Here is a 25,442-nt window from a genome sequence, read left to right as displayed (position 1 = left end):
AACACACACACATATGACTACAGAAGCACTGTAATGGCAAACTCTTGCCAAGGTGTGGTTTGTATATCAACATTATTATGTCCTGAAGGGACAGCTCACTCTACTTACATAATTAACATTACAATGTTTGTCTGAATTATCGGTTCAGATGGTAGGCGACTCCAAATTGTCCTTGGTGTGATTGTGAATAGTTATAGTATTTCTATAAGTGTCCTGCGATTGGCTGGGGACCAGTTCAGGGTGTATTTTGCCAAACCCTCTAACATGACTGGGATAGGCTCCAACACAGACGTGACCCTTGTGAGGATTAAGCGGTTCACAATGTGAATAATTTCATGGCTGAGAGCCCAGACTAACTGCGACACTCATGTCAGCATGTTTGTGTGTGCCATTGCAACAGAATGCATTACAGTATTTTTTTTGCAATATGAAATTCTTCTGCGTCATGTTCCTATAGTCTGTGGTGCTGGTTATCATTTGTACCTTTAAAAGAAACAATCTCAGTCATGACACTTATTTTTGTGCTTTGATTTACTTTTTGTAGTGACGACTTATGAGGCTGCTTGCAAAGAACAAAGCACTGCTTCAAATGGATGCTAAGTAGTTGGGAAGTGTATTGTATAATGCAGCAAATTTGAATATTGATATACTGTGTGTGTACATATATATATATATATATATATATATATATATATATATATATATATATATATATATATACGTGTGTGTATATATATATATATATATATATATATATATATATATATATATATGTATATATATATATATGTATATATATATGTGTGTATACATACATATATACACATATATATACGTATATATATTGTTGGCTTCCGTCAGTCTCGAGAGACTATGGATTATGTGCCTTGGTGGTCATTGGTTGCTGGACCTGCAGTTCCTTCTGTGACTGAAGAGTCCAATTCTGGAGCCGCATGCCCTGTTGCAGATGTCACAGCTAAAGGCAGTAGAGTTTCAGGGTAGCTGAGCATCTCTTCTGTGTCTTTGAGCCCTTTTCTCTTCCATTTTCTTCTCTCTGTTCTCTTCCGTTTTCTTGATGACTGATTTGGTAACGGCTTTCCACCCTAAGCGATCTGCGGCCAATGTCTCAAATTGTGCTGGTGCGATGTTGCCCTCCTTCAAGCTCCGTTTACAAACATCTTTGAAGCGGAGAAGTGGTCTTCCGAGTGGTCTAGAACCAGAGGCGAGCTCACCATACAATATGTCTTTGGGAAGTCGACCATCTTGCATACGGGATACATGGCCAATCCACCGCAGACGTCTGTTTGTAAGGATGGCAAACATGCTGGAAATTCCTGCTCTGGTCAAGACCTCTTTGTTGGAAACGTGATCCTGCCATGAGATGTTGAGGATTCTCCTTAGACAGCGCTGGTGAAAACTGTTCAACTTGCGTGCCTGATGACTATACAGCGTCCAGGTCTCGCTCCCATATAAAAGTGTATTCAGCACGCAGGCCTGATACACTGAGATCTTGGTTTTGATGGTGAGCGAGCTATTTTCCCACACCCTCTTTGCTAGGCGGGCTAGCACCGATGAGGCCTTGCCGATTCTGACATCGATCTCTTTGACGAGGCTGAGACTGTTAGAGATGTTGGAGCCAAGGTAGGTGAAATCTTCGACCACATCGAGGCAACAGTCGTCAATTGAGATGCGAGGGGTAGAGCTGACACCTTGGGCTAAAATGTTCGTCTTCTTTATGCTGATTGTCAGACCGAACTCTCTACAAGCATGGGCGAAGGCATTTATAAGGTCTTGGAGGCCGGCTTCGGTATGTGATGTCAGTGCCGCATCATCCGCGAACAGCATTTCACGAATGAGAACTTTACGCACGCGTGTTTTGGCTCGAAGGCGGGTAAGGTTAAATAGGCTGCCATCACTTCGGGTGTGCAGGTACACCCCTTCTTCGGATGTCTCGAAGGCATATCGTAGCAATAGTGAAAAAAAGATGCCAAAGAGAGTTGGGGCAAGGAGGCAGCCTTGCTTTACCCCACTTGTAATTGGGAAGGGTTCAGATTTTAATCCATTGCACTGTACAGTACCTTTCATATCCTTGTGAAAGGAGACAATCAGTCTCAGCAATTTAGGAGGACAGCCAATTCTGTGCAGGAGTGTGAACAGACCCGTTCTACTGACCAAATCAAAGGCTTTCGCTAGGTCTATAAAGGCGATATATAGCGGTCGCTGTTGCTCACGACACTTCTCTTGCAGTTGCCTTAATGAGAAGATCATGTCGATGGTGGATCTCCCTGTTCTAAAGCCACACTGGGATTCTGGATAAATCCGTTCAGCCAGTGGATAGAGTCTGTTTAGTATAACTCGGGCAAATGTCTTTCCCACGACAGAGAGTAGAGATATTCCGCGATAGTTGTTGCAAACAATTCTATCGCCTTTGTTCTTGTATAGTGTGATGATCTTGGCATCTCTCATGTCTTGAGGCACGTTTCCTTCATCCCAGCACTGTAAGAGTAGCTTGTGGAGATGCACGAGGAGGCTGGTTATATATATATATATGTATATATATGTGTGTATACATACATACATACATACATATACATATATACACATATATATACGTATATATATACACACATACGTATATATATACACACATACATAAATATATATATATTGAAGGAATGAGGTCGAAATACAAAAAGTCCTGCCTCGCTACAAAAACAGATATGCTCAAACCTCATTGAATAAAGTACATAAGCAGACAAGTATATTCACATATTAAATAAATAAAAGAAACATTTGAAGCATATAATTATACCTACACACCAAATCAATAAAGAAGACATAACTAGACATTTTTGATAAGTGGTGATGAGAAAGGTTTTTATAACTTTATGAGCTGATATATATATTTCTGAGGACTTTGAAATAACAAATGACTTTTGATATATTGCCTAAATACCTTAATGACCCTTAAGGAACTGTGGAATGCATGCCTAATGTTTTTTCTCTGAATCATGGACACGGCCAGCGTCGTCTTGACCGTTCAGTACTTGATTGTATCTTATGTTTTGACTAATGCTAGACGCCAGTTTTTGATTACTACTGAACGCTCTGCACAGAGGGAAATAGTTTGCCTAACAAAGCAAAGATACGGTTGAATGCGGTACGACAGTGTATGTCCAAGATTGGAGAAGAATGTTCACAGGAAGGTCACGTGGAGATAAAACCAGTGGGTGCCAGAAGGAGCCACCCGAGAACTCGGCCAAAGATGATCGCCAAGGCCGAGAGACGGGATGGAAGACAACAGCCCCCTCCACACACACACACCAACAGCCCCCCACCAACACACCGAATCGCCCATAACCAGCACCACTCCCATGGAAGCAGACTCTCCTTCGAACTTGCCCCACCCCGAAGACTCATCGCCCATCAATCCCAGCCCACAATGTGCTACTGAATATAAAACTGATCTAACAACCTTGGACTTTGCCTTTTCTGAATGGAGACTTTCCGCTCTTGAAGGGCCCAGCGCTGTATTGCACTTTCCTGAAAACAGAGCTTTTTGAACAAGAATTGTGATTGAACTCAACCAAGCTGTCCAAGTCTAATTTCTGCTTCAGTGTCTTTGCACTTTCCTAAATCTGAAGAAATCAAACGAGCACGCAGTGAGTAAATTGAATAACAGGTGGTTGGCAAAGGCTTTTGCCGTGAGGCGCAGATAACGCGCTCCCTAAAGTGTGGACAGAATCTATATATATATATATATATATATATATATATATATATATATAGAATACACACACACACACACACACACACACACACACACACACACACACACACACACACACACACACACACACACACACACACACACACACACACACACACACATACACACACACACGGTAATGTGCCTTAAAACAGAGGTCCCCAAACCCCGGGCCTCGGACTGGCATTGGTCCGTGGGTCATTTGGTACTGGGCTGCACAAGAAAGAATAAATAACTTGCATTATTTCCATTTTATTGACCTGAGCCTGAACGATCTTTTATTTTGAGAAATGGGCCGGATTCTCTCCTACACCTCAGTGACGTGACCATAACATTACTCATGTTATCTTTGATGGCGCCGCTCGAGTGGCAGCCTGTTACAGCAGCCCTGTCCTTTCTTCCCTTCTTTTCAAAGTCAAAGTCAAAGTCTGCTTTATTGTCAATTTCACATGCCAAGACACACAGAGATTGAAATTACGTTCCCACTATCCCACGGTGACAAGACATAGTTCACAATGTACATACAAGTAAACAACACAAGAAAATAAAACAAGAAGGCACAAACAATATATAAATAAGAGTGATGAATAAACAATAAATAAACAAATAACACAATAAATAAGTACAGGACGCTACGCAGAAGGGGGAAGAGAGTTCAGGATCCTAACAGCCTGGAGAATGAAGCTGTTGGTGAGTCTGGCGGTGCGGGAACGCAGGCTCCTGTACCTCTTCCCAGAGATCAAACAAAGAGTGAACGGGGTGACTCACATTACTCACAATCGTGGTCGCCTTGCGGGCGAGATGGGAGGTGTAAATGCCCTTCAGGGAGGGGAGTGAAGAACCAATAATCTTACCAGCCATGTTCACTACGCGCTGCAGGGCCTTCAAGTTGTAATCAGTGCAGGTACCACCCCAGACAGCGATACAACTGGAGAGGACGCTCTCAATGGTGCCACGGTAGAATGTAGTCATGACAGCCGGAGGAGCACTTGCTCGCCTGAGTTTCCGCAGTTTTAGTGTTTTGATTGTGTTATAGTGAGTTTTTGGTTGTTTTTCACATTCTCACATCATTGAATTAGGCTAGTGCGCGGCTATGGATGTTCACGTTGTAACATTCATAGTTTGTTCCCTACTGATTTTGGAACTTTTTGGTGTGGCGTCGGGTGAGCCATCCATACTTGGCTCCGTTGTCTACACCCGCGATCAGCTGTGAGCCTGGCGCTACACACCTGCTGAGGAGACTGAGGTCCTTCGATGTGTGCAGGGCTCTCCTCCGCACCTTCTATGACTCTGTGGTGGCCTCAGCCATCCTCTACGCTGTGGTCTGCTGGGGTGGGGGCAGTACTGACCGGGACAGGGGGAGACTGAATAAGATGGTCAGAAGAGCGAGCTCTGTCCTGGGATGTCCCCTGGACTCCATTGAGGTTGTGGGTGAGAGGAGGACGTTGATTAAGCTTAAATCTATCATGGACAACACCTCTCACCCCCTCCATGAGATTGTGCGGTCCCAGAGCAGCTCCTTTAGCTGCAAACTTTTGCACCCTCGGTGTAGGAAGGAACGGTTCCGCAGGTCCTTCATTCCCTCTGCTGTCAGACTTTACAACATGCATGCCACCTGATAAAATGAATGTGTTTCGTCTCTGCTAGCAGCACTTTATTCACCATTTTTTGTAATTCTGGCACTTGTTTTATTCTTGCACTCGTATTATTTTTGCACTCATATGCACTGCTGTGACAAGTGAATTTCCCCGCTGTGGGATGAATAAGTTCTATCATCATCATCATCATCATCGTCGTGTTGTTGTTGGCACGATGTTAGGAGGATGCTACAAGTAAATTTATATAGGAATACACAGTGGATTCATGATTATTATACTGTGGTGTTTGCAGAAAGAATTCCCCTATGGACCTAAAGGTTGAAGGGTGTGTTGTGAACGCGGTGTTTATACAGGTTAACGTACTTTCATTGTTGCTCTTCCTTTAGTGTGTATGGTCTTCCTATAGTAGATTCAGTCAAGTCTTTTGCAGCACACCTCCTGCCAATCCTTTTCTTTGGCACCACAATATAATTGTTTTTATGCCGGTTGTATCATTTGATTTTGTTGTATTTATCCGCCACACTCGGGTGTTTAGATCGGCTTCATGGGCCTAACCCAGAATTGGGCAAACTACGGCCCGTGGGCCACATCCGGCCCACGGGGCCGTTTAATCCAGCCCGCCAAACCTGAATAAATTGTATTATTAAAAAAAATTTTGGGTCATTTTCCCTGCAATGACTGTGTTTCCCCAGTAAATGGGGAATCGCCCGCCTGCGCATTTACTCCCGGAAGCAGTGTCAGAAAGCTCAGTGCACACTCACAAGTGCTTGTACGTACTCAGTAGTATGGACCCGGCGCACTCCGCGCTCGATTTCTATCAGTGCCGAATTTTGAGTGAGGGCTGTGACGTTAGCATTCTCGTAATTTGCGCGCTGAGCTTTCAGATAGTTTTACACAAAAGCCACACACAAACCTTCCCCTGGAATCCTTCCATTAAAATGAGACGCCCAAGAAAAAGAAATGTGGACTCTGAGTGGCAAGTGTTTAAAAAAGAATGGACAACAAAATATTTTTTCGCTCAAGTCCAATCAATGTTGGTTTGTCTGATATGCCAAGAAACGGTTACAGTATTCAAGGCGTACAATACTAGCTGTCAGTTTGCTACAAAGGAATGCTAACTACGCTAGCAGTAAACACAGGAATGGTCGGCTACAGCGGAGAGCTTAACAGCTACTTTGAAGACTCAGCAAAACCTTTTTCACCGACAAACTGCGGATCAAAAGTCAAGTACAGAGGCAAGCCTTTGATGCACCACCTGTTTCCGACTAATCTTAACTTTTATAGTTTTTAAGGCTGACTTTAATGAGGTGTTTCCCGTTTCCTTACCTCTGTCACCAGGTGTTTGTGAGTTAAAGCTCTGCTCTGATTTTAAGATATCCGTCACCATGTTGCCGTTATGATTTCTTTATTACTTTATTTAGATGTATTCTTTCACTGAGTCTTAAAGATAATGTACCGTAATTTTCGGACTATAAGTCGCGTTTTTTTCATAGCTATGGGTGTCGCCCCGATTTATACTGGGGAGCAACTTATATGTGAAGTTTTTCACAAATTTTCAAAATTGAGAAAAAAAAAGTTAAACTGCAATAAACGAACCAAGATGTAGCAAGGGATTACTGTAATTTGAATTTCAAGTGATGTCAGTGTTGTTTACATAAAGGACAACGATTCGATCAAGGGATGACGAAGGGCCCCATGTACTACCGGCATCATTAGCGGCTTTGTTTGTAAGTGACATGGAGGACGAAGAGTTTGAAGGATTTAAGGATTTGGAGTGACAGAGAAGGTTTGAAAAACTATTATGGTTTTTACGCACGCCCGGTCCTACTCTATGGAGCTCTCTTTAATCTCCGTGGATTGAAGTCGGGGGCCGGCGCTCGGCCGGGTGGCTGTCCAGGGACGGTGGATGGGGCTCGGACATGGCTTTTACGCACGCCCGGTCCTACTCTACGGAGATCTCTTTCACCTCCGTGGATGGAAGTCGGGGGCCGGCGCTCGGCCAGGTGGCTGTCCGAGGCTGACGTCAGGGCGCACGTGCGGCGTTGTTGACAAAGGACGAGGAATTTGATCGATGGATTTAATGATTTGGAGTGACACAGATGGTTTGATATTATTGCTTATATAATAGTTATTTGATATATAATTTATATATCGTTATATGGGCCTGTGGAATATTTTGAATATTTAGACGTCAGCGGCGCGGCGCATACGCGGCATCGTTTCCATAAAGGACAATGGATGGATTTAATGAACTGGAGTGACACAGATGATTTTATAAACGTGTTATTTATGTAATAGTTATTTGAATAACTCTGAATGTTACGTCAGGCCCGTTCTCAGCTCTTCGTTTGTGTTTATGTCACGTTAGCATACCTATCGTTTAGCGTGTTGTTGCTCGTTCATGTCTGTTCTTGGTGTTGGATTTTCCCCAAAATGCGACTTGTACTCCGGTGCGACTTATATGTTTTTTTTCACGTTATTGTGCATTTTATGGCTAATGCGACTTATATTCCGGAGCAACTTTTAGTCCGAAAAATACTGTATTTGGTCAGCTCACGGTGCCTGCCTCCACCTGTCAGTGGATCACCAGCTTCCTGACCAACAAGAGACAGCGTGTGAGGCTGAGGCGCATCACATCTGACACCCGGACCACCAATAGGGGTGCGTCCTCTCCCCACTGCTCTTCTCTCTCTACACCAATGATTTCTCCTCAGGTGACTCTCCTGTGAAGCTCCTGAAGTATGCAGACGACACCACTCTCATCGGACTGATCCAGGATGAGACATCGTACAGACAAGAGGTGGAGCGGCTGGTCCACTGGTGCAGCCAAAACCACCTGGAGCTGAACCTGCTCAAGACCGTGGAGATGACAGTGGACTTCAGGCGAGACCATTCACCACTTTCATCCCTCACTATCCGCAGTAATACTATTCTCTCCACAGACACCTTCAAGTTCCTGGGAACCACAATCTCTCGGGACGTGAAATGGACCGGCCACATAGACTCGGAAGAAGGCCCAGCAGATGCTGTACTTCCTCAGACAGCTCAAGAAGTTCAACCTGCCGCGGGAGCTGCTGAAGACCTTCTACACTGCCATCATCAAGTCTGTCCTCTGCACCTCCATCACTGTCTGGTTTGGATTGACCTCCAAACAAGACAAGCACAGACTGCAACGGACAATCAGGACTGCAGAAAAGATAATTGGAATCAACCTCCCATCTATCCAAGACTTGTACCTGTCCAGGACCAGGAAACGTGCAAGTAACATCTCTACAGACCCTTCTCACCCAGGTTGCAGTCTGTTTGAACTACTCCCTTCCGTACAGCGTTATAGAGCTCTGTACGCCAAAACCAGCAGACACAGAGACAGCTTCTTCCCCCCAGGCTGTTGCTCTGATGAACTCACACCACTTAGAGTCTCAGAGTCATTGCTGTGCAATAACATCCTGCTCTCCACACCTTTTTTGAATTGTCTACACTGTTTGTGCTATGTGTCCTCTCTGCATCCATTGCAGCCTGGTCATCCTGGAAGAGGGACCCTCTCATCTGTGGTCTCTTCTCAAGGTTTCTCATTTCCCCTAGTTGGAGTTTTGAATTTTTCCTTGCCCTCCTGGGAGTTTAAAATCAGGGGATGTTTGAGAATATTTGTCATTTTTCACATGTCCTGAGGGTTGTTAGTCACCTAAATGTTGAACAGAGGCTGTGATGAACCGAAGTCCTTGTTTGGCACGCTCAAACATGGCGAATAAAAACTCTTAAAAAACTCTTGAAGAATGTTTGCCGTTTGATGTGATTTCTCCTCATTAGATAAACATCTTTCATAAATCTGACCTGCAGACGCTGAAGTGATGGAAACTGTTATTCATAATAACTGTCGTATTTAATGAGAATCACCGATAGTAGTTTTTTGGTGTTTTTTTTAATGCTGCTAATAAATGCATTTGTTTTCGAAAAGCTTTTTTGAACATCCATGCTTTACTACCTACTAAAGCCCAAAACCTTTTATGCAATGACCTTTACATGTCGTTTATATTACTTCACACAAACACTACATCCATCTGCCCCTAGTTCAGCCCCCCAGTCAAAATTTAGAACCCAATTCGGCCCGCACGTCAAAAGGTTTGCCCAACCCTGGCCTAACCCTTCTGAACACGCTTGAAGATGTCACGCTATATGATTGGCTGGAAGGACAGTACGGTGACGTTTAAGATTGTGGTTGGTCTGTTATGCAGAAATGTGATTGTAGATCAAAAACACGGACAATTTTCACGAAGAAAACTTCTAAAAACAATGTGCAGTTGGTGATTATTTGATTTATTGATGTTTTCAACATTTGATTTTGATTTTATTTGATTTTTCTAGAATGTTTTTTAGAAGTTTTCTTCGCAAAAATTGTGACGTCATCAAACACTGGTCCGTGAAAATATTGTCTGACATTAAAACGGTCCGTGGTGCTAAACAGGTTGGGGACCGCTGCCTTAAAATACAAATTCAATTCATGCCATAATCACGCTCATTAGTCAAAACATTCGTATCGCAAATCCTCTTTTTCTATTGAAGTGAATGTAAATGTCATTTTCCCTTACAGAGAAGTGAAAAAAGAAAAAACATTTGTGTAATGTTTTTAGTAAGAAAATTAGCACCCTATAAAATATATTACAGTATATTATTATTGTAAGATTGGTAAGATAAACAGCAAAAGACACCATCATGCATTGGCATAGTTTTGAGGATTAGTCAACATGAACATTAAAATAATACTGTGATTGCAATGTGGATACCTGAATCTCAGTGCCCACAGAGGAAAAGTGTTGTAGAAGCCTGTCATTCAGGAGGGACTGGAGCTGATTTGTGGTGCAGGAGGATGTGACCACATGTGCAACCTTGATTCCTGACTCTCTCAGCCCACGACTTTGTATTAATTGATGTCGAGGATTACCTTTGTAGCCCAGCACATATCTGGAGTTTAAAGAGTTTGTGGGTTAAAAGTGGATATAGCGGCTAATTGGTAAACATAAAGAGAACCATTTCACTTACCGTAACAGTGGGTTCTCAATGAAGTACAACTTCCGTTTGAATGTTTCCAGCTGTTCGCAGAGCTTCAGGCCCTCCACCATGGATACATTATCTAGTTCTGAGTCAGAGTCACTGCTCAGATGGCTGCGTAGCATTGAAAACTGCTGAAAGCACTGGGTACACTTTTCCAGTATGAGCTTGTATTCTTTCACAAGACCTGCTGGGACTCTTTCCTCTAATATGTCATAGTGGCTGCGATAAGAGACACATTGAATAATATAATTATGACTTTTAATACATATTGTATCAATAACATGACACAATGTACTTACAGTCTAAGCCGAGGCTCTACACAACGGACAAAGTAGTCAAAGTCATCATCCTCATCTTCTTCATCCCACAGTCTCCACACATGCTTACAGAAGAATCTAAAAATACAGTGGCTAGTATGTAAAAGCAACGCACAACACCACACCACATCACAACAGATGATAAAATCCCTGAAACCATTGAAATTGTATACAGAGAAAATGTTAAAGTGGTGGACTATTTACTCATGAAATTGTTCACAAACAGGTAAATCCCATCCTTGCGTGTGAGCAAGTGAGCCTTTTCAGGATGCTCCTTTTATATGCAATCATGACACTAATCTGTTTCATATTAACCTGTTCACATGTGGAAAATTCCAAACCAGTGTTTTTTGAGCATTCCTAAACTTCTAAATTTCTTAAGTCTAGCCAGAATGCTTCACACAAAACGTCCTGATTGTCTTGAATGTGCCTCAATTCTAGCAAAAACACAAACTCTAGCCGAATCGGTCACCGCAGGTTAATGAAAGGCTATATCATAAAATTGTTCCTTTAAATGTGTCTTAAATATTTCTACAGAGGTAGCAGTTCTAATATCCATTGGTAGGGAATTCCAAAGTTCTGAAGCCCGGATAGAAAATGCTCTAGACCCTGCAGACATTTTTTTGGCCCTCGGGGTCACTATAAGACTAGCGTTTAGCACAGTCAAATATTGCCGCATAATTGACACAAAGAGACAGAACAAGATCAAGACAGACATTACTGAAGAAAAGAAGCTTTTATACACAAACCCTCATTATGGGGGACAAAATAAATGCATATGATGCCGCTAAGTTAAAGGCAGTCGATTTGGCTCTTAACGAAGGAACTCGAGCTGCTCATGCACTGTAGAGGTTTCCTCCGGTCGTTAGAGGGCACTGAGCTATTGTTGATGACATCTTTTTGCGTCACCCTTTTCTTTCTTTATTTCCCGATCACGACTACTCTGGAGCGTATACGTGTAGCTCGTACCACATTGCGAACGATACCCCTGTAAGTGGTCCCATTTTATTTATTATTAGTTGTGTTTTGCTAGTGTTCCCTGCATATTAAGTTTATTATGGTCGTCGCTGGGATTTATACTTGTTTGTATGTTTGCAGAGCTCTTCATCTCTGTCAATAAAGGTTATGTTAATAAAAGGTGTGCATCCCCAAAGAACCATCTCTTTCCTGACAATATTCTTTGTCTTTGTGTGAGGGTGAAGTGATGGACTGGCCAAGCATGTCCCCAGACCTAAACCCTATTGCATGGGTCCCCAACCACCGGTCCGCGGACCGGTACCGGTCCGCGGGTCACTTGGTACCGGGCCACCAAGCCGCACAGGAAAAAAATTAATATTTTTTTCATTGACGATCAATTAATTCAGGTCAAGATGCTCGTCCCGGTCACATGACATGTTTCCCCGGTCGAACCCGCAAAGGTAGCAAAAATGAGTAAGAATTGGTTTTGAAAAATATTTTAAAAATTGGTGATTCTCTCCCAATTACATCCGTCTGTTCAGGTCAAGACACTCGTCTCGGTCACGTGACATGTCACCTCAGTCGAGCCCGCGAAGCAAGCAAATATGAGCAAGAAACAGAGATGTTTGGAAAGCTTCTTCAGAAAGGAAAAAAAAAGCCCTATGAGGAGACGGAAGAAGAAGAGACTGCATTTAAAAGAAAATGTCTGGAGTCCTACTTAAAATATGGATTTATCGCCACAGGTGACTGACGCGTCAAGCCCACTCTGCATAATATGTGGCGACAGGCTAGCTAACGAGGGAATTAAGCCTTCAAAACTGCTTCGGCACATGGAGACCAAGTATCCTGTATTAAAAGCCAAACCTTAACCACTACGGGTGTCATTGTCTCCGATTACGCCAAGATGGGACCAGCTACAATCCACGCACACAGAGGGTGTTTTCATCATTGCTGGGGACTTTAACCAGGCTAATATGAAGACTATTCTCCCTCATTTTTATCAACATGTGGATTTTCCAACTCGGGGAGAGAACACTCCAGACTTGGTTTATACCAATATAAAAGATGCATTCAGAGCAGCCCCCCGCCCCCACCTCAGCTCTTCAGACGCCAACAACACCAGGAGTATGTGGCAAGGCATACGGGCGATTACAGACTACAACTCCGCCTCCCCCCCGGTGGGTGAAGTTGATGCTGACTTCCTAAATGGACTAAATAACTTCTTTGGGAGGTTCGAGGCACTAAACAGCATTCCAGCAGTTAAAACTGTTCCCCATCAGGAAGAGGAGGCACTCTGCCTTGACTCAGCCGACGTGTTGAAAACTCTGAGGAGAGTCAACCCACGTAAGGCCCCAGGCCCCGACAACATACCTGGGCGGGTGTTCAGGGAAAGTGAAGGTCAACTGGCTGGTGTCATCACAGACATTTTAAACACCTCACTGGGCCAAGCCACAGTGCCAACATGCTTCAACACTGCCTCCGTCATTCCGGTGCCGAAGAAACCTCAAATCACCTCATTAAACGACTACCGGCCTGTTGCACTGACTCCCATTACGATGAAGTGCTTCGAAAGGCTGCTTAAAGAACACATCGTCTCCAGACTCCCCCCAACATTCGACCCGTTCCAGTTTGCCTACCGGCAGAACTGCTCCACTGAGGATGCCATCTCCTCCGCTCTTCACCTGAGCCTGGCTCACCTGGAGGAGAAGAACACCCATGTACAGATGCTGTTCCTGGACTTCAGTTCAGCGTTTAACACCATCATCCCACAGCATCTGATAGGAAAACTGGAACACCTGGGCTTCAGCACCCCCCTTCGCAACTGGCTGCTAGACTTCCTCACCAACAGACCTCAGTCAATCCGGGTCGGACAGAACACCTCCGATGTCATCACCCTCAGCACAGGCTCCCCTCAGGGCTGCGTCCTGAGCCCCCTGATGTTCACCCTGATGACACACGATTGCATCCCCAGGTTCACCACCAATCACATTGTGAAGTTCACAGACGACGTGGGCCTCATCAGAGACAACAATGACCTGGACTACAGAGAGGAGGTGGAGCAGCTGGTGGGCTGGTGCAGAGACAACAGCTTGATCCTGAATGTGGAGAAGACGAAGGAGATCATCGTCGACTTCAGGAAAAAACAGCCTCACCACGCTTCACTGATCATCAACAGCTCAGCTGTGGAGGTGGTCAGTAGCACCAAATTCCTGGGGGTCCACATCACAGACGACCTCACCTGGACTGTGAACACCACGGCACTGGTCAAGAGGGCACAGAAGCGCTTGTACTTCCTGCGGAGGATGAGGAGAGCCCACCTGCCCCCACCCATCTTAAGGACGTTCTACAGAAGCACCATAGAGAGCATTCTGACAAGCTGTCTCTCTGTGTGCTGTGGAGGCTGCAGCGCCTCGGAGCGCCTCCGATTGGAAGAACGTGAGGAGAGTGGTGAGGACAGCAGAGAGGATCATCGGGGCACCTCTTCCCTCCATTCAGGACATTTCATCTCAGCGCTGCGTGTCCCGAGCCCGTAACATCATCAGTGACCCATCACAACCCCACCATGGACTGTTCTCCCTGCTGCCCTCTGGGAAGAGGTTTCGCAGCATCCGCTGCAGGTCCACCAGGTTCTGCAACAGTTTTTTCCCTGCTGTCATCAGACTGTTGAACATTTGAACTGTTGAACTCGAAACTGGACTCTGCATCACACATACACAGAACTGAACATTATGACACTACGAACCACTATCTTGCACTGTCAACTTTGCTGAACTTTTATAATCCATTTAAATTTAAACCTGGTTTAGCATTCCTCTGCACACTTTTTAAATACTGTTATGTCTCCTTGCACTGTTACATACTTATCACTGCTGCACTTCATACTTATTTTATTTTATTTTACATTTTTATATAGTTTGTTATTTGTATTCAACCGCAATATCACTGCATTGTTGTAAGCTGTATGCAACGGAATTTCGTTTTGTCTACACCCTGTGCAGACAAAATGACAATAAAGTTTGTAGCATGAATCCCCTTTTGTATTGTGGTCCAGTACACAATATTAAAGCTTTTTAAACCCTAACCAATACTTTTACCCTACATAAACCTTTCCCATTCCCTTAATAACCATTCCCACATTGTTCTGTGCATGTATTGTACCTCTACAGCAGTGGTTCTTAACCTGGGTACGATCGAACCCTAGGGATTTGGTGAGTCTGTCTCGGGTTCGGCAGAGCCTCCACTGCAGAGGTCCGAACACCTGATTTATCGTGTAAATTCGTGATAACGCATATCTGAACTGGTCTCGCAAAGGCACACTGATTTGCAGGTATGTGATTTGTTTTGAGTTCATGCATTGTGTTGGTTTTGTTTATTGAAAAAGGTGATGATCATGTACGGCTCATTTTGTGCAACAGTAAAAAAACATCTATGTCTTGAATTTGAATTTTTTGTTTTCATTTTTCCCTAAAGAAACTGCGCATATGAAACTGGTGGAGTTCGGTACCTCCAACAAGGTCCCAACTCTTGCACCGGTTGGTGCTTCTTCCCTTGCACATTGCTCAGAGGCATGCCCCGCACTATTAGGTCTCATTGCCGCTGTCCCAACTCCTGGACGACAGTGCTTTATTCCTAAGTGTGCAGCCAGCCGCGCACCCCGCGCTTGTCTGCAGTGACGCACGTTGCTCACTATCAGTGTGTATTTAAATGCTGTTCTCCTGTCACTTATAAACCCGTGAAGTAGCGCATTCGCGAAAGGTGAAGCACAAAGTTGTTTGAGGTGTGACTAAGCCTGTGCTGTGCATGAACAAATGGTTATTCGGCCGTTCGTACAAGTGGGTGTGGAAAAAAAAAACTAAATAATTTGCAGAGTTAGCTCAGATAGTGTGATGTCAGAACCGGTGTTTCTATGACATTTACATACAAACTTGATCTATGTGGTAACGCCAGTTGACACATCTTAAAAAATAATCTGTACATGAAATCATGCCTGATGTTCTTTTGGCAATACTCAGAATTATTCCATGGCACCCTGCAACTCTCTGTGATTTGACGTTGACCTAGGGGGCTTTTTTCCGGGTTGTTAGCTCAAATACCAGCACACCAATTTGCCAAGCAGCGCATTTTTTTTTAAATGAGCAAGAGCTGATGACGGAAATGTTTGTTTCAGGCAGGCAGCCTGCGGCAGAGATACCTTTGAATAGAGCCTTCACTCTAAGTGGCTGCCATGTTGAACAGCGAGCTCAGCAATGGTCGCTACATTATTGTAACAACAATCCACGGCAAAATTGCTAAAAAAAAAACAAAAAAACAATGAGAACAGAGCCAAACACACCCAGAGTGGCAGCTTTAGGCACGTCATCAACCAGTCTAGGCTTAGTCTACTAATATACAAGGTCTCTGCGGCTAGGCTACGAAGTAGCTATTTTACAATGTCGAAGTGTGTCACAACCGACACTTGACCACAATAGACGCAACCATTTGGAACTAAAAACAATTTGGGAGTTAGAACAATGCGACAGCAATGCGTCTGCGAATTATATTAGTAAGCAGATGTTAGCATTCTGTTTGTAATGATGGATGTTCCGTCAGTCCATCACTGACGGACGCCCATTTGCTATGTCTATTTTGAACATATTTAAAACATGAAAAAATGAAAAAAATAAAATAAACAACATTTTAGAGTGCCATATCTAAGTCATAGGAAAAATAACCCTAACAAACTGAAAGAAAAAACTATGTTGGAACTTCCCGACGTCGCACACCAGCTTGGTTTCCTTCCCTGCCAAAGAGGTAATGTTCCACGTCCATAGAGCATATAGCATCCAGATCCACTACGCAAGATAACGGCATTTTTAAAGTGTGACATATGTTCCTAATGGATGTCTACGGAATTAAACTAAAACGCCATTATCTGGAAATTAAGGCCATTCTAAGACTTCACGGAATCACACCTTTCATCGGTTGTGCAGAAATTTCCAAGTTGGATGAGAAAAATCAACGCATCTTCAACATGAATAGAAGAATGTACCCCATGTAATTATTTGCTGATCAATCCAGGGTATATCTGGCCTTTCGTTCACATCACCCATAAACCTTAACAAGCTCAGAAGGAAAAACAAATACAGTCAAACCTCGGTTTTCGAATGTCCCGGTTCTCGAACAAATCGGAATTAGAACAGAAAATTCGAGACTTTTTTGCTTCGGTTGTCGAACAAAAATCGAAGGTCGAACCTCGCGAGATGAGCCGGAAGGACCCAAGAAAACCCGACCGCACGGCCTGGATGCCGACTGACTCCGTTGTTATTGTTTTTTCGTTATTTTGAGGACTGTATTAACCCCTAATTATGCCTCCAAAGAAAGCAAGAGGGAGCAGTAAAGCCATCCTAAAACACAAAGACGCTCTTAAAGCAATGCGACAGTGAGCGCCCGGCGCGCTTCGGTTGCGCGATCGGACTAAATTAAGCCCCCTGCGCACTGAGGTCCACTTAAATTTTGGAAAGTACATCAGGACTTTAAGAATATTTTTTAAATTTCAGCGACGGCTCTGTCACAATAATGCGACTAACGAGGTGCAGTTGCGCGGTCGGCGGCGCGCTACAGTTGCACGTTCGGCGGTGCGCTGCAGTTGCGCGATCGGACAAAATTAAGCTCCCTGCCCACTTAGGTCCACTTAAATTTTGGAAAGTACATCAGGACTTTAAAAATATTTTCTAAATTTCAGGGACGGCTCTGTCACAATAATGCGACTAGCGCGGTGCAGTTGAGTGGTCGGCGACGCGCTACGGTTGCTCGTTCGGCGGTGCGCTGCAGTTGCGCAATTGGACTTAAATGTGCAAATAAAAAAATGCTTAAAAAAGGCGTTATTTAGTCTTGGGACAGCTTAAAATTTTTTCCATTATTTGTAATGGAAAAAATAGATTTGGAATTCGACCGATTCGCTTCTCGAACCGCCTTCTGGAACAGATTGTGGTCGAAAACCGAGGTTTGACTGTAGATGGATATTTGTTTGCTTAATGTCTTGTTCATACCGTATTTTTCGGAGTATAAGTCGCGGTTCTTTTCATAGTTTGGGTGGGGTGGAGACCTACACTCAGGAGCGACTTATTTGTGAAATCATTCACAAATTTTTACTTGATCATTAAAACATTACTTACTTACTAGTATAGTTGATCACTTCACGTTATTTTCACTTTAAACCGCATGAGGGCGCACTATGGCTGTGGAATAATTGGAGTTTCACTGACAATGAGTTCCATTCACTGACTTTCGGAGTCAGCATATTTTATGATTTGGAGTGACACAGTTGGTTCGATAAGCTTGTTATTTATGTTATAGTTATTTGATATATAGTTTATTTAGAGGAGCAACATCTATGTTGTGAGACTTCAGTAGTTTCCGATTGTCTCGCAAGGCCGTGAAGGCAGCAGGGTGTGTGTGTGTGTGTGGGGGGGGGGGGGGGGGGGGGCAATCCAGGGCACTTGCTTCGAGCACATACTCATATGTTGAGCTCTTGTTTTGTGAAAGAAAGAGTCGGTTACCAAACCCACGTCTTGCCTGGTACTTTGGTAACGCTACAATATAGTCATATACGTAGACCTGTGGAATAATTGGAGCCGCAACTGACGACGAGGCTGACGACGGGGCTGACGACGGGGCTGACGACGGGGCTGACGACGGGGCTGACGACGGGGCTGACGACGGGGCTGACGACGGGGCTGACGACGGGGCTGACGTCAGCGGCGCACGTAGTTCCGGAGTCAACAGCTGTGTGTTTTTTTTTTAAGTGACATAGCGGATGAAGATTCCAACGGATTTAATGATTTGGAGTGACATGGATGATTTGTCAAAATTGTTGTTTATATTACATTTATTTGGTATATCTAGTCTGGCGTCAGCGGTGCACGTAGTTCCGGAGTCAACAGCTGTGTTTTTTTTTTTTTTTGTTAAAGTGACACAAGACGAAGATCCCGATGGATTTAATGATTTGGAGTGACACGGATGGTTCGATAAAATTGTTGTTTATATTACATTTATTTGATATATCTAGTCTGACGTCAGCGGCGCACGTAGTTCCGGGGTCAACAGCTGGGTTGTTTTTTTTTTTTTTTTTTTGACACAAGACGAAGATTCCGATGGATTTAATGATTTGGAGTGACACGGTTGTTCGATAAAATTGTTGTTTATATTATTGTTATTTGATATATAGTTTATATATTGTTATATGGGCCTGTGGAATAATTTGAATTACAACGGACGACGACTCCGACGTCAGCGGCGCACCGCACACGCGCCGTTGTTTACATAAAGGACGAAGAATTCGATCCATAGATTTAATGATTTGGAGTGACACAGATGGTTTGATAAAATTGTTGTTTATATTATAGTTATTTGATATACAGTTTATATAACGTTATATGGGCCTGTGGAATAATTTTGAACTGCAACTGACGACGAGTCCGACGTCAGTGGCGCGCTGCACATGCGGCGTTGTTTACATAAAGGACAAAGAATTCGATCAATAGATTCATTGATTTGGAGTGACACAGATGGTTTGATAAAATTGTTGTTCATATCATAGTTGTTTGATATATAATTTATATATCATTATATGGGCCTGTGGAATAATTTGAACTGCAACTGACGACGAGTCCGACGTCAGCGGCGCGCCGCACAAGCGGCATTGTTTACAGAAAGGACGAAGAATTCGATCGATGGATTTAATAATTTGGAGTGACACAGATGGTTTGATAAACGAGTTATTTATGTTATAGTTATTTGAATAACTGTTAATGTTACGTCAGGCCCATTCTCAACTCCTCTTTTGTGTTTATGTCACGTTAGCATACTGTATCGTTTAGCCTGTTTTTGCTGGTTCATGTCTGTTCTTGGTGTTGGATTTTGTCAAATAAATTTCCCCCAAAATGCGTCTTAAACTCTGGTGCGACATATATGTTTTTTCCACTTTATTGTGCATTTTATGGCTGATGCAACTTGTACTCCGGAACGACTTTTAGTCCGAAAAATACGGTAAATATCATGAGGCATTGTATCGACTTGTATTTCAATTTGCATTAGTGACAAATTTCAATGATGAAAGATAAAACTTAGAGTGGTGCAAAGCCAATGCTGCATTCACAAACACCAAAATACAGGAGCAGCTAATAAATGTGTTATGTAACACACAACCAGTGCATAAACTGATCTGCTAAGAAAATACACAATTTCACAGGCGATTTGCCAGTGTTTGTAGGTTCCTATCAAATCAATGAGGACGTGCTTGAAAACTGACCATTACTGAAACGTTGCTTTTTTATTTTTTACACAACATTATAGGGATTCACACATGGTTCAACACAGTAATTGGGATAAAGTCATACCTGAGATGCTCAATGCCCAAGGCGGTCTGGTCGTATTCTCCCGACTCTTCATAGACAATCTGAAGTTCTATTAGAGGGACCTTGTGCTGGGTTGCCTCTAACAGCTCTGCCACAGCTTGCTCGTTAATTTCACCTCCTTTGAGCTCACATTGCAGGGGAAACACGGGCTTCACACAAGCCTTGAGATCACTGAAGTCGACATCACAAACCTGAAATAATGCCCATCTAATGGTTAGTTTGAATAGGTTTTGAATCAGTGGGATTTTATTGTATTGCCAAGAATATACAGTAATTAATGAAAGTGGCTGTTTATGAAATGCAAAGCAATCCAAAGTTGCTTTACTCAATGCAGCTTTATGATGTAAACATTTATTAATCTACATGGGAATTGCACGTCATAAGGAAAAAAAAATGTGGTGAAAAGAATGGCTATGAATCACTATCAGGATAAACAAAATAAAAAACAAAATTAACTCAACTAAACGCTTGCCTCTAGTCAATGAGATTCAGCATTTACACGGAGCTCTATGTGTGGCATGGCTCAGTGGTAGAGTGATCGAATCAACTCTAAAGCTGTGGGATCTATCGTCAACCCTGGTGACCATGTCGAAGGGCCCTTGAGCAAGACAATGAACCCCAATTTGCTCCCGGTGTGTACCTGGCAGCACCTTGCATGGCAGCAGCCTCCCATTGGTGTATGGATGTGTGTGTGAATGTGAGGCATTGTAAAGCGCTTGTGGCGTATGGTGTAGATCAGGAGTGTCCAAACTTCCAAAGCGGGCCGGATTTGGTTAGATGAAATTGTAAAGGGGCCGACCATTTGCACCGACATTCCTCGGACCATTACCATTGTAAATATGTAACTGTATCCTTTGCTGTCTGCAGATAGAGTGATATTGGAAATGAGAATCTATTGTTAATTGCACTAACAGAAAAGTTAAAGATTAAATTAATAATAAATTAAATACAAATGAACAATTTTATGAAAGTTGAATGATTTTTTTATTAGATTATTAAGTTTGTTTTATTATTGTTATTGTTGTTGTTGTATTATTGAGAAGGGTGATATTGGTGTTTCGACTGCAGTAGACAGGCCAGGTTGCATCATGTCAGATTTTTAATCCAAATTAAATCATTCTCCATTTTATCTTTTTTATTTCAACTTCATACGCGACAAATTACTTCATAATCACAAAATAATAATCCATATTCTTTTTGTCTTTTGCGGTCACTGTGAGTGGGTGGCGCGGACGCGTAGTAGTGTGTAGTTAGTACGAAGTAGACAGCTCTCACCAGTCGTCCGTGTTTTTAGCATCGCCTTAGTCCTTGATGTGCGGACATTTGAATGAGGAAGTGTTTGTGTCACTGTGCGTGTGAACCAGGAAGGGACGGACGGGGGAGACACACTCGCAACCGATCATGAGGCCTGGCTCATGCGCGCGTTCCTTTTCGGACGAGTTTCATTTCTGTGGCTCGCTCTGGGGCGCACAGGTCCGGGCGACAGTGTCAGCGAGCAAACTTATTGATTTTTCGGGCCGGTCTAAATTTAGATGCGAGCCAGACTTTGGACATGGTTAGTGTAGATAAAAGTGCAATAAGTGGAGTCTATTGAACAAACTTGGCATGAAATAGTGTTAACATTGTAAAAGGATGGCCATGGACCAACTTCACTAAAAGTTGTTGGAAAAAAAAATGTCCTCAAATGTCCTCTTTAAGAACACAGCTTCTCAAGGTAAGCTCATGCATCAATTATACTTTTTGAATACATTACAGTGATCCCTCGCCACTTCGCGCTTCACCTATTGCGGCCTCAGTGCATCGCGGGTTTTTTGAAAACAAATATTGCGGATATATTCATTGCATTGCGGATTTTTGCGGCATCACTTGGAGTGTGGGGCTTTGTCTGCCCATATAACTTTACAGTACACTATTGGCCAATGGGAACATGTTGATCTGTATCCTTGCAGCTGTTTGGCTGAGAGCTGTAAGAGCTGTTCTAACCACACTTTATCTCAGCCTCCTGCACTGTATCCACTTCCACTTTGTTAGCGTCAACAGTACATACTATACATTGGCAACACCTCAGACTTGCGCTTCGTTTCTTTTGTTTTTTAACTTTGGGATTTTTAGCTACAATACCACAAAAACGTCTTGCACCTTCTACACCTTCTGGAGACGGCAAGCGTAAGAGGAAGATGCTTACAATAGCAGAGAAGGTGAAATGTCTTGACATGCTTAAGGAAGGGAGAAGTTAGGCAGAGGTTGGCAGCTGTTATGGTTAATGAGTTGACCGTGCGTTATATTAAGAAGGACGAGAAGAATATACGTTCGGCTGCAAATATTACTTTTACAAGGGGGGCAAGGGTTTAAGGGAGGCAAGGGTCGTAAGTCCATGCAATAAGGGCAACAAGGGCATATCCTTTTGGGTAAAATACTGCAGGAAGAACATTCTTTTCGATACGAACATCATCCGTGAAAAGGCCAGGCAACTGTACAGCCAACTTGGAGATGATGATGATGATACCAACCCTGACGACCCTCAACTTCACAGGGATCTCCTCCTACTAGTCAACGCATTTCTTTCACTGTAAGCAAGGGTTGGTTTGAGAAGTTCATCATGAGATTCAACCTGAAGAGTGTTTGGTTCCATGGAGAAGTCTCTGCAGACAAAGTTGGTCCAGAATTGTATAAAAATGTGACTTTTAAGTCTATCATTGAAGAAGGGGGCTATATGCCTGAGCAGGTGTTGAACATGGACGAGACTGGCTTTTTGGAAGAGTATGGCATAAAGAACATTTATCATAAAGGAAAAGGCCAAAGCACCTGGGTTTAAGGCCTCCAAGGATCGCTTCACATTCCTAATGTGTGGCAATGCTGCTGGGCATATGGTACAGCCAGCGCTAATTTATAAATCAAAGGTTCCAAGAGCCCTCAAGAACAAAAACATGCATGTTCTCCCAGTGTATTGGATGCACTATCCGAAAGCTTGAATAACCAAGTCATTGTCAAAAGATTGGTTCTGCAGGAAATGGGGTCAAAATACAAAAAGTTCTGCCTCGCTACAAAAACAGATATGCTCAAACCTCATTGAATAAAGTACATAAGCAGACAAGTATATTCACATGTTAAATAAATAAAAAACATTTTAAGCATATAATTATACCTATACACCAAATCAATAAAGAAGACATAACTAGACATTTTTCATAAATGGTGATGAGAAAGGTTTTTATAACTTTATGATCTGATATATTTCTGAGCACATTGAAATAACAAATGACTTTTGATATATTGCCTAAATAGCTTAATGACCCTTAAGGAACTGTGTAATGCATGCCTGATGTTTTTTCTCTGAATCATGGACACGACCAGAGTCGTCTTGACCGTTCAGTACTTGATTGTATCTTGTGTTTTGACTAATGCTAGACGCCAGTTTTTGATTACTACTGAACGCTCTGCACAGAGGGAAATAGTTTGCCTAACAAAGAAAAGATACGGTTGGAAGCATGATTAAACTAAGAATAAGCAAAGACATGATGTATCAAAAGAACAGCAATAGATTAATGATGTCACAGCCAAAAGCTAACATAATTTCGTACAAAATGACAAAATTAAAAGAATCCAGCAATACGACAGTCTATGTCCAAGATTGGAGAAGAATGTTCACAGGAAGGTCACGTGGAGATAAAACCAGCAGGTGCCAGAAGGAGCCACCCAAAGACTCGGCCAAAGATGATCACCAAGGCCGAAAGACGGGATGGAAGACAACAGCCCCCCCTCCACTCACACACACCAACAGAACCCCACCTCCACACCGAATTGCCCATAATCAGCACCACTCCCATGCAAGCAGACTCTCCTTCGAACTTGCCCCACCCCGAAGACTCATCACCCATCAATCTCGGCCCACAATGTGCTACTGAATATAAAACTGATCTAACAACCTTGGACTTGGCCTTTTCTGAATGGAAACTTTCCGCTCTTGAAGGGCCCAGCGCTGTATTGTACTTTCCTGAAAACAGAGCTTTTTGAACAAGAATTGTGATTGAACTCAACCAATCTGTGTAAGTCTAATTTCTGCTTCAGTGTCTTTGCATTTTCCTAAATCTGAAGAAATCAAACGAGCACGCAGTGAGTAAATTGGATAACAGGTGATTGGCAAAGGCTTTTGCCGTGAGGCGCAGATAACGCGCTCCCTAAATTGTGGACAGAATCCAGCAGTTCCATAAGTGCTTTATCTCCAAAGTCAGGGTTTACCTCGTTGAAAAGGGGCTACATTTTAATGTGCTACTACAGATGGACAACGTTGGAGGCCTGAGTGCCCAACGTGTGTGCATTGAATTATTGCCTCCAAGAACCACATCCCTCATCCAACCAACGGACCAGGGCGTCATTTGTGCATTTAAGGCACTGTACACCAAGCACACCATGCAAGACCTGGTTGAATCCATAGACACTGAAATGAACTTTTCGGTGCAGCAGTATTGGAAGGTGTTGAGTATAGTAACGTGTCTCAAGCACATCGAGAACATGCTGAGGGAGATAAAGACAAGGAATTGTGGCCAGAAGTGGTCTACGACTACAAAGGATATACGTACCTTTGAGGAAATTCGTCATTCCGCTATCAGTAGTGTAGTAAAGCTAGGAAGGCAAGTCAAAGGAGTAGGCATTTCTGAAATGAATAAGGATGATGTTAGCAGGCCTTGATTGCCAAGGAGAACTGCTAACGGATGAAGATCTGGCTGAGCTGACAAGGTCAGCGAGTGAGGACGAAGCAGAGGCAAAGAAGATGATCCAGAAGAAGTTGGTCGAACACCCGAACACCTGGCAACCATAATGCGATCTGCAAAAGATCTTCAGAGGATGGTGGAGGAATGGGACCCAGAGATGATTTGTGCGTTGCAATTCAGAAATAGAGTGGACGGAGCCCTGCAGGTGTAGAAATGCATCTTAACCTAGGAAAAAAAGCAACGCCAGCAGCTGCCTATCACTATGTTTCTGACACGACCACAAGGAAAAGAACCAAGGGAAGACTCTGTTGTAATTGAGATTCCAGAAAGTGAGGACAAAGTTATGGCACCACCTAACGAATCTGGCATCTGACCTTACGTTAGTAGTATTAATATATAAATAAATAAGGATGTTTTTGAAAGTCAGTTAGACTTTAAAATGTTTAAAAAAAAAAGTGTTTTAAAAATCCAAAAAAGTGTTTAAAACTACAATTGTGTTTGAAAATACAATAAAGATAAAGTGTGGATATCGTAACAACAATTGACTCTACATCGCAGATTTTCACCTCTCGCGGGTGGTCTTTGAACCAATTATCTGTGATAAACGAGGGATCACTGTACATCTTCAATACAATGTAAACGTG

At 43.1% G+C, this 25,442-nt stretch overlaps 2 protein-coding genes across 10 annotated transcripts in view; one reads left to right on the top strand and one right to left on the bottom strand.

Annotated features, from left to right (window-relative positions):
- The window catches only part of LOC148400088 (uncharacterized), a 58,416-nt gene extending 49,275 nt beyond the window's left edge, over positions 1-9,141 (top strand). For 2 of the 6 annotated variants that reach the window (XR_015857758.1, XR_015857759.1), the window contains exon 2: positions 8,082-9,141. Coding sequence is in view for 1 of the 6 variants with exons in the window: in XM_088372065.1 (XP_088228191.1) it covers positions 8,082-8,250; positions 8,310-8,445 (305 nt within the window). In the remaining 5 variants the exon portion in view is untranslated. The other 4 variants (XM_088372065.1, XR_015857757.1, XR_015857760.1 and 1 more) reach the window with 4 other exon arrangements.
- Positions 1-25,442, bottom strand: part of shcbp1 (SHC SH2-domain binding protein 1) — a 65,304-nt gene that overhangs the window by 28,246 nt on the left and 11,616 nt on the right. For all 4 annotated transcript variants that reach the window (XM_088372060.1, XM_088372062.1, XM_088372061.1 and 1 more), the window contains exons 4-7: positions 20,069-20,277; positions 10,716-10,811; positions 10,405-10,635; positions 10,149-10,326 (exon numbers count right to left, since the gene is read on the bottom strand). In XM_088372060.1, the coding sequence (XP_088228186.1) occupies positions 10,149-10,326; positions 10,405-10,635; positions 10,716-10,811; positions 20,069-20,277 (714 nt within the window). The remainder of the gene's footprint in view (positions 1-10,148; positions 10,327-10,404; positions 10,636-10,715; positions 10,812-20,068; positions 20,278-25,442) is intronic.

The sequence above is a fragment of the Syngnathus floridae genome, chromosome 3 (assembly GCF_059516105.1).
Source record: "Syngnathus floridae isolate MCC-2025c chromosome 3, RoL_Sflo_1.0, whole genome shotgun sequence".
NCBI classification, from domain to species: domain Eukaryota; kingdom Metazoa; phylum Chordata; class Actinopteri; order Syngnathiformes; family Syngnathidae; genus Syngnathus; species Syngnathus floridae.
Note: the sequence above shows the minus strand (reverse complement) of the source record. Positions and strands in the feature narration are given on the sequence as shown.